Genomic DNA, 19320 nt, shown 5'->3' on the forward strand with positions numbered 1-19320 from the left:
TTGTAAACTCTTTTCATTTAATCATAAATTTTCAATTATCTGATGCCAAATGATAATGAAATTGAAACAAAATAACAGCGATTAAAACTTGATTTAAAGCAAGTATCTAAAATATTTTACTCATGATTTTATACATGTTATCATTTGAAAATTAATTTACTGAACTAATAAAATAATAACATCTCATTTCCCCATGTGCACTTTCTAACACAACCACAAATAGATCGGCCGCTGCTGCGGCCGATAATAAATTTATGATAGATCTATATATAGTCTACAAGTCAAGTGACATTTACTTTTAATTTCATTTTTTAATTGACAAAATATCATTATATCATGGAAAGCTTTTAATACAGGTATAAGGAAAAGTTATTTACTCATGAAATGACATGCACACTTTGTTCATGCTATGTCTTAGTATGCTCTTTATGTTCTTACTACATGTAGTATGCTCTGCATTGTAGGGGTGCAGAGATAATTTAGCTTTTTGTAATTGATGAAGGGAAAAATTTCCCACTTGTTTGTGCAAATTGGTAAGTTAAGGTAATGCATTGTAAGTCACTCTGTCATGTGCATTGTTAGTCAGATAAGTTGATACATGTATAAAGGTATGCATTATAAGCCACACTATTATGTGCATTGTTAGTCATACAAGTTTATATATGCATTATAAGTCACACTTAAGTGTGCATTGTTAGTCATACGAGTTCATAAGGTATGCATTATAAGACACACTGTCATGTGCATTGTTAGTCATACAAGTTTATAATGTATGCATTATAAGCCACACTTTAGTGCGCATTGTCAGTCATACAAAACGATATGCATTGTGAGTCACTTGAATGTACACTATAAGTTATATAATCTTTTATTTAGTGCATAATTCAAAAATATAAATTTATGCACTGTTGAAACAAAACCATTGGTATGCATTATAAGTTGCACTTTAGCGTGCATTGTTAGACATACATGTGTGTGATTTTGTTTTTGTAGGGCTGATTTGGGGTCGAAATTCAGCCCCTGTCCTAATTAAAAATATATGATAATGTCTTGTTTCTCAAAATGTAGTGGAAGTTTTCCCAAAGAAAAACTTACAAAATATGTGATCAAATACGGTTTGTTTATTGCATGTTTTTCAGTGGAGTTCAAGCAGGTTTGTTTAGGCATGTTGGATATCTTCAAATATTAGTTTATTCTTACCTCTATTGTTCTTGATGCAAGTAATTAGATAATTCATACCAAGAAAAGTCTTGATTGGTTATAACAATTGTTTATTGATTGAGGTAAAACAAAGACAAGAACAGAGCTTTTCGACAATGCTTTTTGAGTGATATATGCATTCGGAGTCACCTTAGTGTGCATTTTTAGTCATATCTCTTTACTTTAACATATATATGCATATTTTGCATTGTTGAAACATTACCGGGTATGCATTATGAGTAACACTTTAGTTAGCATTCTTAGAAATACATGCGATATATATATGCATTGTAAGTCACCTTAGTATGCATTGTCAGTCATATCTCTTTACTTCAACATATATATTTGCATAATTCATGTATGCATTGTTGAAACATAACTGGGTATGCATTGTAAGTCACACTTTAATGTGCATTATTAGTCATACATATGATATATGCATTGTGAGTCATCTTAGTGTGCATAGCCAGTCATATATTATCTTTTTACTTCAATGTATATATTATGCAAGGTATGCATTGTTGAGGCTTATCTGGGTATGCATTATAAGTCTCACTTCAGTGTGCATTGTATGTCATAAAGGATATATATATGTGCATTGTATTCTGTTTAATGTGTATTGTCAGTCAGACTTTTCTTTTACGTCGACGTACACATATGCCTAATATGCATTTTTCATCTTTGGCATGCATTATAAGTCACACTGGCATGTGTATTGTTAGGCATACATATATAGTGTATACAAGATGACCAAATGAGGTATGCATTGTAAGTCGCAATATATGGTGCATTGTTAGTCATACATATCAAATCTATACAGGTTGATAAAAATTTGAATCATATATCAGCAGTTCATTCAATATTCAAGCATTTTATTTGGCTTGTTATATTTGATACTTATTTCTGACAATTTTTTAAAACTGCTGCAACTAAGAAAGTTTATTTGAACACTTGGCAATTGCTATGTTCTGACACATTTTAGATTTTTTGCAGGAAATATGTCAAAGAGACGCAAGTGTATGGTGTCAAAAGATACATGGCAAGAAAGGAATCCACACGAAAAAAGTCGAAAACTGGTGAAAAACATTGACTTTGAAAGACTCGCTGCTGAGGTACTAAAACAACAAAATCAGTCAACAACGAGCAGCAAGGAGTCAGGATGACCATTCCTAGCAGCACTATGGAGCCAACTTCATCCCCGAGCACTCCAAAGGCAACCCCTCCTATACAGAGCACTATTCAGGCATCCCCTCCATATACTCGGAGCACTATCCAGACAACCCCGATAGCTACTCAAAATACTGAAAGGACATCAAACAGGACAATACGGGTCGGACATTGTGTCAGGAAGTCAAGATGCCTCAGTGGAGAAATTGGTGACCAGTGTATTTGAAGGTACATGTTCAGGGGAACATATCAAAAAAATGGACAATCTCATTTCTTTATCTGATGGCATCCCTTGGGAGCATCAATTTCAGTCAAAAATAAAAGGGTTTGGGTAAATATTTATATATTGATTGAAGAAGTTTCTGGCCAAATCATGAGAATAATTCCTTCACTTGGACAGTGACTTCAGTTACAATTATTGGACAGTAGAATTCTTAAGTACCCCTTTTTAATGTAAACAATAGACAAATGCCTTTTAAGTGTTCATTTGTATCTACTTAGAGAAATTTCCAACTGACGCCCCTCATCAATTATAGTATCCTTCATTAGTTAAGAAAATGTGTAAATTACATGGTTAGGTAATACAAAAACACATGGAACACAGTTCTTCACTTGGTAGGATAGGTGGCCCCCTTTTTTTCAATCAGAAACCTTTTAATGATTTTCGGGTCATCCCCATAACATAAGGTGTTGTTCCAAAATTAGATCCAGGAAATTTAGGATAATCCATTACCTTGGCTTATCCCAGAAATGTTTCCATAAATTCAGGTGTTCTAGGACTCTGAGGGCACTATGTTTAATTGATGAGATCATTAAATTATTTAGCAGGAGGAATATCTCACATATTACCTGGTAGATAATTTCTTTTTTATTTGTACACCCATTTCAAGAATATATTGCATTGGTATAACAATGTGTTTGTACGTGTCCAAATTAAAGAGGATAAAAACACATTTCCTTCAACTACATAGTACATTTGTAAGTATGCTATCAAAATAGCTCTGTTGCTTTGGAATACTGATTGCCTGGGGCTGAATTATTTAAAGTAAACATAAATTTGAATGATACTAGGTTTATGAGGAAAGTATGCAGTCTTTTATTTGTCTGCTTAGTTTTGCATGTGCTGTATGCGTAAGTAGTTCTCGGAAGGGCATTCCTAATGCGATAAATCAAATTTAACTTGAGGGTATCAAAAACCTATTTCTTTACAATAAACTCTCACTTTTGATCGAAGCAAGGGCAGCTCTTGACACTTGGTAATATTTCATTGAGTATTACAATGGGAAATATATACTTCTTTCCTACCGATGATTATCTTTGGAATACCTCACACTTTTCACAGATGCCTCTTGGTCAGTAGATTTTGCTTCAGTCTTGGGGAATATTTCACCTTTTCTAGAAAGAAGCATCAATACCACATCATCTCTTGATAATGTCAACACCAGTGGCTTAAAGCAATTTGACTGCATCTTTATCACATACAGCACAAGAGCATCTTAATGTCAATGAAGCTGGAAGATTTTTAAGTCTGGTCAGCGATTTCAGTTGCCTAATACCTATTTCACCAATAGTTTTATGCAATTTCTTTACTCATTTATTTGCCAACAAATACTCAACTAGTAGCATTTCATCCCACATATGTGCAATAGGGTTTATACACAAAATAAAAAATCTTGCAGATCCAGCATAATCTGTTCTTATTAAAAGAATTTAGGTGGTCAATTCATTGTAGTCAACCAGTGTCTCATTCATTTGTGAATAAACATCTAAATTAAGCAGTATCTGTCATTGGTCTGAATCAAAAACTATAGAAATGGCATAGCTTCTAATTGGTGCAGCAAAGGATAATGCAAAATTGGGATTTTCAGAAAAAAATCTATTCAAAAAATGGGGAGATGGATTTCAGATGCAATTAAAAAGTATAAGATTAGAAAGCTTTCATTTGCAAGTGACAAGTCAATTACTTATAGGCATTGTGGGATTTAATTTTTTAGAAATTCGTTGAGTTGACTCTCCAGGCCAGAAGGTGTCTGCTGAAAATCATATTGTCGGCTGCAATCTATCATGAAGTATAGTTTTTGTGAAGTTAAACCTTCAGGCCAGAAGGTGTCTGCTGAGGTCTATCATGAACTGTGGGTTTGGTGAAGTCAACTTCCAGGCCAGAAGTTGTCTGCTGAAAATTATCACGAATTGTATATTGGGTAAAGTTCAACTTTAGGCCAGAAGTTGTCTGCTGATGTTTGGAGAATATCATGTATCGTACACATATGTGGTTATCCATTTATGTTTAATAGGTGATAGCAAAGGTTTAAAGTACGGGTATTGTGATACCAAAGATTTTCTTTTTTAATTGCATTTTGTAGACATGTTTTGAGCCAAACTCTTTTAACTTACATTCTAACTTACATGTTAATATCGGTCATTATCAAATATATGTAACCTTGGTGTTGCAATTGTTACCAAGAAAAAAAAAATGTGCCTACCTCTGAGTTGATAAGTACATCATGAAGTAGTCAGATTTGAATGTGCAAAATTATTAGTACTCGGTGATTTTAAGTTGATTTCTAATTATACATGTAATAGGAAAACTGGTTATAATGTATGTCCTCGTTATACAAGTTCAGTGTGTACAAACATTGCATGCTTGTACTTTGGCAGTTTTAGTCTGCCACCTTTTTTGCTGATTGTTATTTTTTACATTCTGGATTGTTTATTTGGATTTTCTTCATGTAATATGTTACACTGGGGAGATCAACTAATGTTTTGTACAAATTTACACAATTTTTCAAGAGTGATTTCCCCTTTATCTGATGTATCTTTTCATTATCTGTCGTCATTTATACATGTATAATAAATGACAAATTCATCCATCAAACTTTGTGTCTGCGTTACTTTAATATGGATGTGATATGGTCCACATAAATTTAGAAGTGTGTGCAAAAACTAGCTTCAGTGAACTTGTAAAATTAGTTAAATTACACTGGAGAACATAAAAAAGGTTAACAATAAAAATACCCCCCTCCACAGCAACAACCAAACAAATCAAATTAATGGCAAGGTAGAGAATCGCTGTTAAACTCAAATAACACCTCGGACCCACATAAAATTTCAGGAAAACTGCAGAAAAAAGCTCAAGGAAAGTGTATTAAAATATTTGATTTGAGTTTCCAAAGTATATAGAAATTATTAATTTATACGAAAAAAATAACAAATCCTGTCGTGTTTAAAATTAAAGTGCAGATGAACAAAGTTGGTATATAAGCCTTTTATAGTCTATTTATTCAGATGTCGTTAATAGCATTCAATTCTACTGATTTGAAATAATATTTTAATTCCAAGCATCCTTTGTTTATTTTACCTTTGAAATTTGATTTTTTTTTTAGAATTACGCAATCCCCAGAAATAGCGATTTTCGGTATATCAAAAATCAATATACGGGTACGCTCCTTCATAAAATAATCAGATATTTGCATTCATGAAAAAAACATTTAATAAGAAGGTGTTACACAATATTGGTCACATTAGCTAACACGAATGTCTTTTTAAACATCTCTTGTAAACCCCAGAAAGTAGCCCCCTATGCATTGGAAAAAAATGAATAGTTCCGGTCAAAAACCTTTATATATTTATTTACAGAGTATATAAAATTTACTAGGCACAGGTACCAGCGTTGTCAAAATGGCCTGAGAGGAAATATTAAAAAAAAAATCTGAACAGAAAGGAAAATCCCTTTTCCATGTATGGAACTACTATTGAGTAAGTTCATTTTGATTGGTTAGCTATCGGCGTGATACCCTTAGTCGACTTTAACCCTGCCTTGTGGTCGGAATAAAACCAACTTTGAGCCCGAGGTTAAAATAAGTAGAGAAATAAAATGTGAATCGATATATTAAAAAATGACATATGCTTAAAAAATGGTAACTTTATTTATGTATTTTTTTCTTTGATTCGCGGGATAGAAAGATACGTTAATAATTTAACCAACATGCCATAATCATCTTGCATATGTATGTACATGTACGTGTGCGCGCATGCAAAACGTTAAACGATATATAGTTGATATAATTGTAACTTTTATATTCTTAAATGAAATCCTTGGATACTTAGCATATTTATAAAAGGTCTAAGAGGAATAAGGCACGAAAAGGGACATGGGGAGCGTTTGGGGAACATCTGTAACGGTCCCCGTTACAATTAGCACTAGTTTCGTTTTGAAAATATTCATTCCTATTTGTTTGGAACTATACTGCGTGAAGAATCGTGTGTTTGCATTAGCAAACGTGTAAGATCGTGTAACGTGTAGAATAGTTTACACGAAGGATCGTTCGTGTAACAGGTTTAATCGTGTTGAATCGTTCGTTGAACGTGATCGTTCGTGTAAGTTTTCAACAATAACATTGCACCCACATGTGTCGTTCCCTGGTTCCCAGCGCATTCCCGTTTGAACAGGGGCCATATTCTGCTCTAATCAGAGATTCCTTTGAATCTAACCCCTGCTTTCTATACTGTGGTAATGCAAGGGAGAGTCGGAGCAGAGGCAATTTTAAAAAGTGGGAATTCAGCGACACCAGCTGGTGTCACAACTCTGCCTACCAATTACAACTTTATTTCGAGGAGCTAACTCCCGAGACGCGAGGAATCAAGGGGTGGTTATTCTACAATTAAATCGTCATTAAAACGATACTACCGCCACTTAAACGGTCCTAATACCGACACATGAAGCGTCACTTGAATTATGTCGCCTCCTCGCTTTTCAACTTCTCTGAGCATGACGTCAGCACACAAATACACAAAATTCGAATCGGTTTCAAAGTAATGCAAAAAATAACGATCTTTCAAAGTGTCTTGGACTCAAGGACGCCCGTGTCTGAAGCACAAAAATGGCAAAATGTTCTGCACTTTCTGAAAAGAAGCTTCATATACTTGACTGAAGAAAAAATCCTTAGGGCAGAAATACAACAAAAAAATGTGATAATTTGGGGCTTTTCCATCCAATTCCCATAGGGTCCAATAGTAAAATATGACAAGTTTTGAGATGGCCCCCCAAAAAATCGGGGTTGTAAACATTCGATTTTTTTAATCTTTAAACAACAAATATAACAGTAAAAATTAATTAACGAAAAATTATCAAAATCCCTAGGGTAGAAATAATTGGACGGCGTCGTTAAGTAGTTGCTAAGTGCTAACTGAACTTAACGCCAAAATCAGATTTTTTTAAAAGCACAAATGCCTCTAGTATTCACCAATATCGATGTAAAGAAAATAATCTCCAAATTTCGTTACAGGACCTGCAAGCTTGAACGGATTGTGTATTTTATAAATGAACCCAAAAAACGATATTCGTTAGTACTGAAAATACTGTACTATAAATAACTTTTGACCTTGGAATTTAATTCGGTTTGAAAGTATATCTAAAATCAACTCATTTCCCAGTTTTCTTAATGGCGCCGGTTCTGACGTTTTCCAGGCACTTAAAATATCAAAATCGTGAAAAAAGCCAGGAAACGTCCGATATTTCGGACTACTTTGTATCTGTCATATCTAGTATTTCTACATGAAAAGCTGAAATGTTTGTACATTTGACGCATTGAGATGCCCCGTCTGCAGAAGAGTAAAAAATCATGTTTCTTACATATATGTGCATGTCTAATGTACAATAAAAATCAATGATGAAGTTTTATGTAAGAGAAAAGTATAAAAGTTTTTGTATAATTTGCATTAAAGAGCGATGACTGGAACATTTTCCAATATAATTCTTAAGTATATGTAACTGCATGTTGAGACATACTTTTAAACGGTAGATTTTTTTTCCAAACATAGCATGCATGTACACAAGTCAATATTAATTGCATATGGTATTAAACTAAAGAGTTTCTCTATTGAAGTTTTAATGATAAAGCGCTCTTTATAACTGAATATATTTCAGCATTGCCTATTTGGGACTGGATTATATTGTAGGTCTCGGTTTAAAATTATTGATTTGAAGAAAAAATTACCTTATAGTGCATGTCATAGATTTTTGTCACTTTTAAACTATTGTCCTCACACAGCTCAAAATTGATGACGCCATTATCTCCACAGAGATCCATTATGAAGACATCTCTTCCTGCTCTTGCTGCAACTGCGCAGACGCACCACGGACCGTTGTATCGTGCGAAACAAAGGTGATGCTTCGACTGAATCTAAATAAAAATTATGCTTGTACAATATTTAAGTGACATTTTAAAGTTACAAAGCACTTGAAATTATCCACTTCATTCTGATTACCCATTGTAAATATGCTTGATTCCTGTAGTTTATAAATTCTCCTGATGTCTGACATTCATATGATCTGTAAAAAAATTAAAAGATGTGCTTGTGAAACACTATGCGCCCAGTTCCCAAAACTATTTTTAGCATATTTGTCAAAGTCAAGGTCATTGACCTTAGTGTCATTTGAAAGAACGTAATATGTCGAGAAGGCAAACCGACTATTTTGTCTCTACCTTCTATGTTTGAAAAGTTATGGCGAAAGTTAAAGTTGACAACAGACAGACAGCCAAACAAATAGACAGACAGGACAGAAACAATATACGCCCCAATCTATCGATCCAGGTGCATAAAAAGTTATTAATTAATAAATAGTCCAAGATTTTTAAGTAAATGGGTGTATTTAAAAAACAGCAATATTATAAAATTGAACCTGAACAAAACTATTAAGACCCAATGCATTTGCAATAGATTTTATATACTTTGTTTATATCACGAAGATGATCTTATTCGTGTTATCTTCTAGAATCAAGAGATGGTACAGTTTTTTAGCTCTACTGGTCAGAGACCAGAAGAGCTTATGCGATAGTAATGCGTCCGGCGTCCGTCCGTCTGTCTGTCTGTCCGTTAACAATTTTTCAAAATGCTACTCCTCCTACAGTTTTGGTCTAATTTCAATATAACTTGGCACACAAGTAGACTACACTAAGATACATAATTCTGTGTATCGGTTTTTGATTTCGATGAACGGTGTTGCCGTGGTTACTAAAAATAGAAATTTCTGTGAAATTCTTTCAAAATGCTACTCCTCCTACAGTTTTGGTCTGATTTCAGTATAACTTGGCACACTAGTAGACTACACTAAGATACATAATTCTGTGTATCGGTTTTTGATTTCGATGAACGGTGTTGCCGTGGTTACTAAAAGTAGAAATTTCTGTGAAATTCTTTCAAAATGCTACTCCTCCTACAGTTTTGGTCTGATTTCAGTATAACTTGGCACACAAGTAGAATACACTAAGATACATAATTCTGTGTATCGGTTTTTGATTTCGATGAACGGTGTTGCCGTGGTTACTAAAAATAGATATTTCTGTGAAATTCTTTCAAAATGCTACTCCTCCTACAGTTTTGGTCTGATTTCAGTATAACTTGGCACACAAGTAGAATACACTAAGATACATAATTCTGTGTATCGGTTTTTGATTTCATTGAACGGCGTTGCCGTGGTTACTAAAAATAGATTTCTGTGAAATTCTTTCAAAATTCTACTCCTCCTACAGTTTGTGTCTAATTTCAATATAATTTGGCACACAAGTAGAATACACTAAGATACATAATTCTGTGTATCGTTTTTTAATTTCGATGAACGGTGTTGCTGTAGTCACTAAAAATAGAAATTTCTGTGAATTTCTTTCAAAATGCTACTCCTCCTACAGTTTTGGTCTGATTTCAGTATAACTTGGCACACAAGTAGACTACACTAAGAACATAAAGAGACTTTATCAACGATCATTATTCTATATATTGCTGTTGTAAAGTTTCAAATCCCAGCTGCTTAAGTACTCTTCTCTTCCTTTGCTATAAGTTCAAACCAGTAGAGCTTAAGTCTCGACAGAGACTTCTGGTTTTGTATATTAATATCATACTACGAGGGGTGATAAAAAAGTTCGCGAACTATCTCTATATCTACAAAACCACAATTCAGATTAGAATGAAATTAGGTACACACATAGCCATACACAAGGTCTATAAATAGCATATGCTGAATGAAATTTTTCTCTTTGTTTGTGACGTCACAATGTGAAAATGACGTCACTATGTAGGTCATCTGTGACGAAAAATGGTTGTCTCAGTCGAACTCGTTCTACAAACGACTGTACAATTTATTGTATATCTTAGAAATCCCTCTGCAGTATCATAAATTAATTTGTACACAGCTTATGGAGATAAATGAGTTCCTTTAAATTCAATTAATGATTGGATTGATCGCTTAAGTGAAGGAAGGCTGATGGTTAAAAATGATACTTGTCATCTTGCCCAGTGAAGGCAAGTTTGAAAAGATATGTATTTCTAATTAAGCAATTTGCCATCAAAGACCTCTAATTAACACTCTGAAAAATAGTTGAATATTTGAACAATAATATAATTATTAAATACCTAAGATATCGTTTACTTTAGATTTTAAACATATTAGATATGATAAAGAGGAGGCACCCATTCTCTATCCACCTTGAAAAAAAAGTCTCTCCCGAGACAGAAGATTTTTGTTTTAATTGTCGCCATGCTTATTTTTGGAAAGGATATTCTTATCCACCCATTCTGTTGCCGAGATATGACAATTTCTGACAAATGAACTGTTCTTGCCATAAAAATTAACGCACATGGAAAGAAATATAAAACACAGAAAAATCTTTCAACTTTTGTGACTGACAGAACGCTACGGAGGGGGTCACGTGACCGCCAATATCACGTGATTCACGCATGTGCAGATTGGTGGTTGATGTGCATTAAAATCGGGGAGGATTAATTTAAAACATAATCAACATTGAAACCAAATATTGTTTCTTTTATTTAATTTATTAAGTTATTCAATTAGTTCGCGAACTTTTTGATCACCCCTCGTAGATGTCTGACTGATGTTAAATAGTTCCGAAATCCATTGTAAAAAAAAAACTAAACATTTACTTTGATTTACTACAGTAAAATCTTTGATTATATAGTTAACTATAATTAAATGTAGTATTTTTTGTTAGGGTTAACTTACACTCCATCAAATGTATACATGTGTGGGTCTGCATATACGCCACAGGATCGTCCTTTCCATAGCTGGTTAGTATCATGTACACGAATCTGTAGAAAATACAGTTCCATCATAAATTAAAGGAAGGTTTAGTACTAATTTATACTTTTTTCTTTGTACAATGTTGCTAAGTGTGTTTTTAGGCATGTAATTCACAATGTTAATTAAATTAGAAATGAATATATAGCACAAATTAAGCACCATTTTATAATGTCCAAAGAAGAACACTTAATGTTGGGCTAAATGCATAAAAGCCCTTGATTAATCCTATTTCTTTTACGCATGGGTATATTTGATGAAAAAAGAACCCGATCAGTACTTTCCTGATTATTGCAAACTTTTTGCGTCTTGAGACAAAATTTATCCACTAATACAATATATTTGACTCCGTTTTTCTCTCATTTAAATAGTCAACAAACTACAAATAAATTAAATCTTCAAACTTACTTAAGTTTATCCATTACTTAATGATAGAAGTTGTACCTTAAGTTTGTAAGTAAAAAGAGAAAATGTACAGAATGTGAAGTGGATACGTGGCTACAGTACAATTCAGTTGCTGATATTGTAGAACTTATTTGTGTATCATAATTGATGCCTTTCAATTAAATAATGCATTTCAAGATGTAACAGTTATTTTCAGACATGTTAATTCTCTACAAACTTTTTTTCTGGGACAACCCTCGTATCTACCAATATTTCTTCCGAAATTCCAAGTTACATATCGTCTGTATACATGAATAATCAGGATCCTAAGTTAATGTCGAGTTAACGCTTAAAGGTTGCTTAATGTCTGCTTAATGAAGTTTGGACAATAAGAATCTAGAAGATGCAGCTTATTGGTGGCTAAAAGGAATTTGCTTTTATAAGCCACCAATAATTTACCATTGAGAGATTGTTTAAAGATGGTCTTTCGTCATGTGAATTCAATAAGTAAATAATCTATAATGGCCTAACAATAAGTATGAAAAATGTCAGTCAGAATTTGACTCGCTGATAAATTGTATTTGCTGACAAGGTCATTGTGTCGACGAAAGAACTTGATGACTTTAAATGAGATTGTTGATATTCTTTTTTCATCAACTTGTTTGTCAATAATTTACCTCTTTTTACAAATTGTATAAAAGTAAAGCATACTCTAGTGTATCGAATTAACTGAGAAATTTAATCCCCGTATGCAGGTAATGAAGGTATATTGCTGCGTAAGTAAGGGCAGTTGACGATTGAAAGTTAAAAACAGTACGACATGTACATTTAACTCTGGACACGACATAGTCCAGATTCTATACTTACCATCTCTTATTCTGATATCAAAAATATTTTTATATAACTTGGTGCATTTAATTTCTTAGCAGTATCCCAGGGTTTTATGTTGAGGTCACAAACATCTCCACTTCTAAAGATATGAGGTTCTAAAACTCAGAATCCCATGGGAGAATGGTGAGATTTTCAGTCCAATGGGAGAAAAAATGTCAAATGGGATATTTTCTCCTAGTAGGATTTTTTCTCCCTCAATTTGTTCAGATGGGATAAATCCCACGGATATTGACAAGCAAACAATTTCTCCCATACATTGTGAAACATGGAATTTATCCCATACATTATGACGATGACAAATTTCTCATCATAATATGTAGAATATATTCCAACTTTAACAATGTATTGGAGAAAATTATTCATTGTCAAAATCCGTGGGATTTATCAAATTTGAACAGATTCACGGGAGAAAAAAATCCCCAAGGAGAAAATATCCCATCTGGCATTTTTTTCTCCCATGGGAGAATGGTGGGATAGTTTATGGGACTGAAAATCTCACTGTTCTCCCATAGGATTCTGAGTTTTAGAACTTCATATCTTTAGAAGTTAAGATGTTCTTACGTCCAACATAATAATATTGAATACTGCTAAGAAATCCCACCAAGTGATATAAAAAATATTTTGGATATCATAATTAGAAATGGTAGTAAAAAGTGTGGACTTTGTCGTGTCCAGAGTTAAATGTCGTACTGTTTTAAAACTTATCAAGTTTATCATAAGGCTTGGTTGTTAAATAACCATAAACTTCTGTTTAAAAGAAAAATATTTAGATATGAAACAGATGTGTCAGACTCTATGGTATCTTTTATCTCAACCTCATCGGGATTAATCGTATCGACATAAGAAAGGAAATAACCATTGTAAATAGACGATACGTCGTCGATATCTCTAAATGTCCAGTTGATGGTCACAGCAAGTGTTTTATTCTTTATTCCACGCATGATATTTTGGACAAATTCTGCTTCGTGTGAATACAAACGTCTGCTAATAATGTGGCGCAATTGGTACCTCTGTGAAATCCAAAAGATTGTTGGAAGACCTATTCTCCAAAAAATACATTGATATTGTCAATCAAAAACTCAGGAATCTTTTTAATGTCATCTTCAAAGTGTACTTTTGTGAGCAATCAGAATCCTTTTTTTACAAAATAATTTTGCAAATGACCAAGGACAGTGTAAGTTAAATTATCCCGCTTCAGACAAATTTGTAGATTGCTGATTGGATAAAGGCTGATCACATGACGCCCTTAAATTTTCCGTATTACGTCTCCGTCGAGGAGTAATATGAAAATCGGGCACGCGATTCCGCTCAAAGCGTTGTTATTGTAAATAAAAATGGCGGCTAAGAAACGGTTTACGTAGGTAGTTTAGTTAAATTTCTTGTTACCGTAACGATTTTATATGTTGATTGTTATTGGATTAAACTTAATATTTTCATAATATGCGCAAATATTTTTTTTTTATTGAAAAAGGGCTTTCAGCGGGATAAAGTCGTAACACAGTCAGTTAGTGACCTAATACGGATTCATAATATGCCCAAATTTTTTTTCAATATTGAAAAAGGTCTCCAGCGGGTTAAATTCGTTACACAGTCAGTTAGTGACCGTGTAACTAATATTATGAGTTCAATTTTTATTGAAAAAGCAGCTGTCAATGATATTAGAAAGCTTGGACTTTGGTATATCGATGGGCTGTTGATGTTAGACAAAATCTTGATTTCAATTCCAAATCCATGGACTTACCAAAATATCTGGCAAAGAAACGTGTTCAAATATTTTACTGCCAACACCATTAGTACCACCAGTCTTTAAATGCAGGATCATCTGACTATTAATAACGTAGCCATCAGTGTCTTGGCTGTGGACTGGAAAGAAGGTATTTTGTCTCCATTCGCCATTTTCGTATTTGTGTTTCTCGTGGTAACCAAAGCTTTTAATTTTGACCTCGCAGTGGTTAGAAGAACCGCCACCGCCGTATGTAGAGGAGACACCTGTTTCGAAAGCCAGGTGGATGTTGAGGTCGCTAACAGGTTGCAGAACTCCATTTATAAAAAGGGATTCAGAAGCAAACGGTATTGTCATTTCCAGTTCAATATTCTCCGACCCTTTTCTTTCCAACACTATGTTAGGATTTTTTATCTGAAAATAGATGTAACAGGAATAAAGATTTCAGCCTTGAAGGATTACAAGTTCCCTAAGCCACAAACGCTCACCTGAGTCACCTGGGCCCTTATATTAACGTAACATCCCCCCTCCTTATTTTACCTTGTACCAATTTGTATACCCACCCTTTCGTCGAGTGAAATGATTTAAAGATTGAATATAGAATTTACAATATTTAAGGATACTTTTATGACCTTTTTGGAAATTTCCTTGTAATGTAAAACCTTTGTTCGATAATGTGCCCCTCACCCAAACCATGATTTGAAAAAAATTAATTGTACACTTCCTCAGAGAGCCTTCACTTGCGTTTCATTGCTTCTGTTGGTTCTTGAAAAAAAGTATTTTTATGAACTTTCCTTAATTTTGTAATTTATATTTTATCAAAACCTTGGAAAGAACTTTTCTCCTGTATCCTAATAATTTAATAGGTCTCCTTTACCTAACAATGCTTTGTTCTAAGTTTCTTTAAAATATCTGCTCGCAGTCAAGTTTCATGTGAGCAAAAAGGAGTAATCTTTTAGATATATTGTGGGAAAAAATTAAGAGAAAATTGATACCCGTATTCCGGCGAAGAATCGATTTCCGACTTTGGTACGACAAGAGGGGATGTTGACTTTCATTCGTTTTGCTCCAACATTACAGTGTATCTTAAAAAGACGATAAAAAGGTACGTTACAAGCATTTATAGTTAAATTATTCTTCTATGAATGAATGTTTGTTTTGGAGTTGTCTTACACATTTTTTCTTTCATTATCGTACGTTTTCATACTTCTACTTATTAAACAATGAAAAGCAATGTCCGATAGATATGGACACAACGTCTTCAATTAACAAAACAGAACATTTTTGCGATGTAATACATTTACAATTAACATACATCTGATCCAATTTTCCTGTTAAATTCGAGAATATCATAAGCCGACAGCACTGCCGTGTAATTACTAGACACATCAACAGTCTGATTAAAAACGTTTGATCCATCTATGAACCAAGAAACGTCATAAAACAAATTTTCGTCGGGTTTCGTGGTAAAGCTACACATCAGGTTCACAGCAGGGTCATATCGGACTATATTGTTTGTTTCTTCTCTTCTCCAGGTCAGGTTGTGGTAGACAACAGATACATCATATGGCGCCCAATCCACGCCTGTTAAGGAGGACAAAAACAAAGATTCAAGACTTTCATTTCAAAAGTTGAAGAAAGCAATTACAAAGTGAGTTTAGACATAAAATCAAAACTTACAATATGCCATGTCAACTGAAAAAGATTAAAAATGTTTATGAACACAATGCAAAGTTTTATCGACATCAGTAATGCAAAAAGAAAATCACAAGAAAACCACTCTTTAACACAAACCTGTGTCACATGTGTCGTTTACCCATCCAATAGCGCATCCTCCAACACAAGCTCCTGTAACTCGGTCACACATGAATGGTGTAATACAGTTACTACTGCATCTCTGAGAACAGTCTTTTCCATACCAACCGGTGCTGCATTCTGAAGATCGAACCAAAATATGAGAAATCGTTTATTTTGTACTGAAAAATCGTTCCGATGTATTACTGTGGGTTTATATATGGGAAATATCATGAGGTCTCATTGGCTCTCTCATATTCATGTCTTTTTAGAATAAATCTAATTTAGTATTAATTTGAACAATTTTTATTTTTTTCAGATATAATATATTTTCATTTGGCATCTTAGAGAATATTCATTTCGTCCTCTCTTTAAATTCCAAAGAATAATTTACACTTATTTAAAACCAAGTCAAAAAGTTTGGTATATAATCATACATTTTTTAGCAAGGCGAAATTCCATTTTATTTATCATTGAATAAGTGAGAGGAAATTTAAAAATATGTATTTTATTTGCTTTTATTTTTTTTACGATTATCCCTCTCTTCTTCGGCCATAATCCGAGGAAGCATCATTATCTGCTGCAGACATATACATGTATCAAGCTGTCAATATTTCGACACAATTGGTTAATTCAAACGAACAGGGGAAAAAATGGCCTCAGAAATTTACCTTTAGAAATATGATGGCAGCAAGAATGTTCACTTGTGGATAACCATATTAGAAAATTGGCAAACTCGTCTCTACAAGTGATAAACTCGCTTGATTAAAATTGTTATATTGCTGAAAATTCACATCTAGCGACTTTATTGCCTGTAGAGACAACTAAAAATGGTTGCGAGGTGTATAAAATATACATATTGGCTACAGAATGTGTCTAGAATTAGGGAGTGAAAGGTAGTTGATTAACCAATGCTTGAAAGTGGAGAAATTCTCCCCAAAAGCGCGCAAAAAATATTGCGCCGTAAATTGCACCTTTTTTGCATTACATGATCTGTAGTAATGGTCAAAGACAACTATATAAAACCATAACGCTACAGATCTGCAGCTAGTTTTAAATATGCTACACTTACCATCTTTCATTTCATATATCAAGTTAAAATTGGTAAATAGTGTATCTGACCAAAAATGAAGGTGCATGGTAACATTTGCTACAATGTATTTTCAAACTCATAAATGTTGATTTCATTTTTTTATGTAAAGCGAAACTGTCCTGAACATGTATTAGATAATCTGTATTTAGATATATGAAATTTTGTGGATGTCAAAAAGTGGAAATTTTATACAACATTGGTTGAAAAAGGTGTTAAGAACCTGAATGACCTAGTGTTAGAAAAGGAAATATCAAATGTTTCAGTAAGTTTAAAGATGTACTTGAAACTGATAATTTTTTAACCTATTTTCATCTGATTTCAAAAATATCCTAAAAAAATAAATTGCAAATCATTCCTTTTAAAGAAAATAGAATTCATGAAAAAATTTAGCTGCAGATCTGTAGTTCTCCGAAAAAATATATATTGATAGACCGGAGAGCTACAGAGCCACCCATTGAAAAAACTATATTTATTGCGCACAAAAAAATGCGCTCGGTTCTCGATTTATTTCTCCATGTTTTTAAAACTGTAATCTCAAAATATTACTAACTGTGTGTTCTTAACATATTCTTTGACTCTTTCCACAACAAAACATTCTTCATAATTGTTGTTAATAGTCCTCCTGGCCCTGATATTGCAATCATCGAACATTTCGCTTATGTATACTGCCATTTTGGTTTCAAAGATAATTCGGTCCAATATGCTTCGTTCAAATGTCAACTACGAGAGAACTTGATAGAGGAGAGAGGAAATTTTTGAAACCTTCCATTTTTTGCAATTGAGGTAAGAATTTGGAAGAATTAATTAAGTATCGAGCGCACTTTTTTGTCCCTCTCCAGAATATTTCACTGATATGGAGACGTCACCATTGCCGGAGAAGGGCTGCAAAATTAGGCCTATGCTCCGCACTTACGGCCTTTGAGCAGGGAGGGATCTTTATCGTGCCATACCTGCTGTGACACGGGGCCTCGGTTTATACGGTCTCATCCGAAGGACCGCCCCATTTAGTCGCCTTTTACGACAAACAAGGGGGTACTGAGGACCTATTCTAACCTGGATCCCCACGGAGCAAAAAAGGAAGAGAAAAGTAGCAGTCGGGACTTGAAAATTCTTAAGTATTTTTAGTAACCAAAGTAACACCATTCAGTGAAATCTGAAATGGATACACAGCATTGTGTATCTTAGTGTCGACTACTTGTGGTAAGTTTTATTGAAATCAGACCAAAACTGTACTAGGTAGCATTTTTAAAGTATTTCACAGAAATTTCTATTTTTAGCCACCAGGGCAACACCATTAATCGGAATTTAAAGAAAATGTAAAAACGGTAGACTACTTGTGTGCCAAGTTACACTAAAATCAGACCAAAACGTTAGAGGAGTAGCATTTGGAAAAAAAATGTTTACAGACAGACGGATGGACACTTTACTATCATAAGCTTATCTAGTCTCTGACCAGAAGAATACCACTTTATAACACAAACCTGTGTCACATGTGTCGTTTATCCATCCAGCAGCGCATCCTCCAACACAAGATCCAGTAACGTGGTCACACATGCTTGGTGTATAACAGTTACTACTGCATCTCTGAGAACAGTCTCTTCCATACCAACCAGTGCTGCATTCTGTAGATCGAACCAAAATATGAGTAAGCGTTCATTTCGTATTGAAAAATCATTTTGAATTATTACAAAGGGTTTAAGGATATCCGATCCTCAGCCAGAAAGGATAACTCCAAAACTTAAGATTTAATTTTAAATGCATCAAAATGTAGATTTTAATTTGTTCATGCAACAATTTTCATTTTATTCATCATTATAAGATTCAAGGTTTTTGGAAGTCTTAGAAAATGTCTTATAAATGTTGTACCCTATAAAAGGATAAAAATTAATACAGTTTTAGAGAAATAAGATTTCCTTAACCCAGCCTTTAATACCAAACCTTATAAGCATGATATGAAATAAATTGGGATTTGTGATG

The 19320-nt window shown here is 33.7% G+C and overlaps 1 protein-coding gene across 1 annotated transcript; it reads right to left on the reverse strand.

Moving 5' to 3' along the window:
• Positions 1 to 4453: 4453 nt before the first annotated feature.
• LOC134232241 (uncharacterized) lies at positions 4454 to 18897 on the reverse strand. Its single transcript, XM_062714198.1, has 10 exons — positions 18825 to 18897; positions 16251 to 16391; positions 16137 to 16151; positions 15772 to 16040; positions 15452 to 15541; positions 14475 to 14870; positions 11384 to 11469; positions 8635 to 8698; positions 8364 to 8549; positions 4454 to 4540 (listed from the first exon to the last, which is right to left on the reverse strand). Exons 1-10 carry the CDS (start codon positions 18895 to 18897, stop codon positions 4454 to 4456), a joined length of 1407 nt encoding a protein of 468 aa, XP_062570182.1.
• Positions 18898 to 19320: the final 423 nt, after the last annotated feature.

This window comes from Saccostrea cucullata, unplaced genomic scaffold (genome assembly GCF_032062105.1).
Source record: "Saccostrea cucullata isolate Sc308-1 unplaced genomic scaffold, CSIRO_AGI_Scuc_v1 ctg638, whole genome shotgun sequence".
In the NCBI taxonomy this organism is placed as follows: Eukaryota; Metazoa; Mollusca; class Bivalvia; order Ostreida; family Ostreidae; genus Saccostrea; species Saccostrea cuccullata.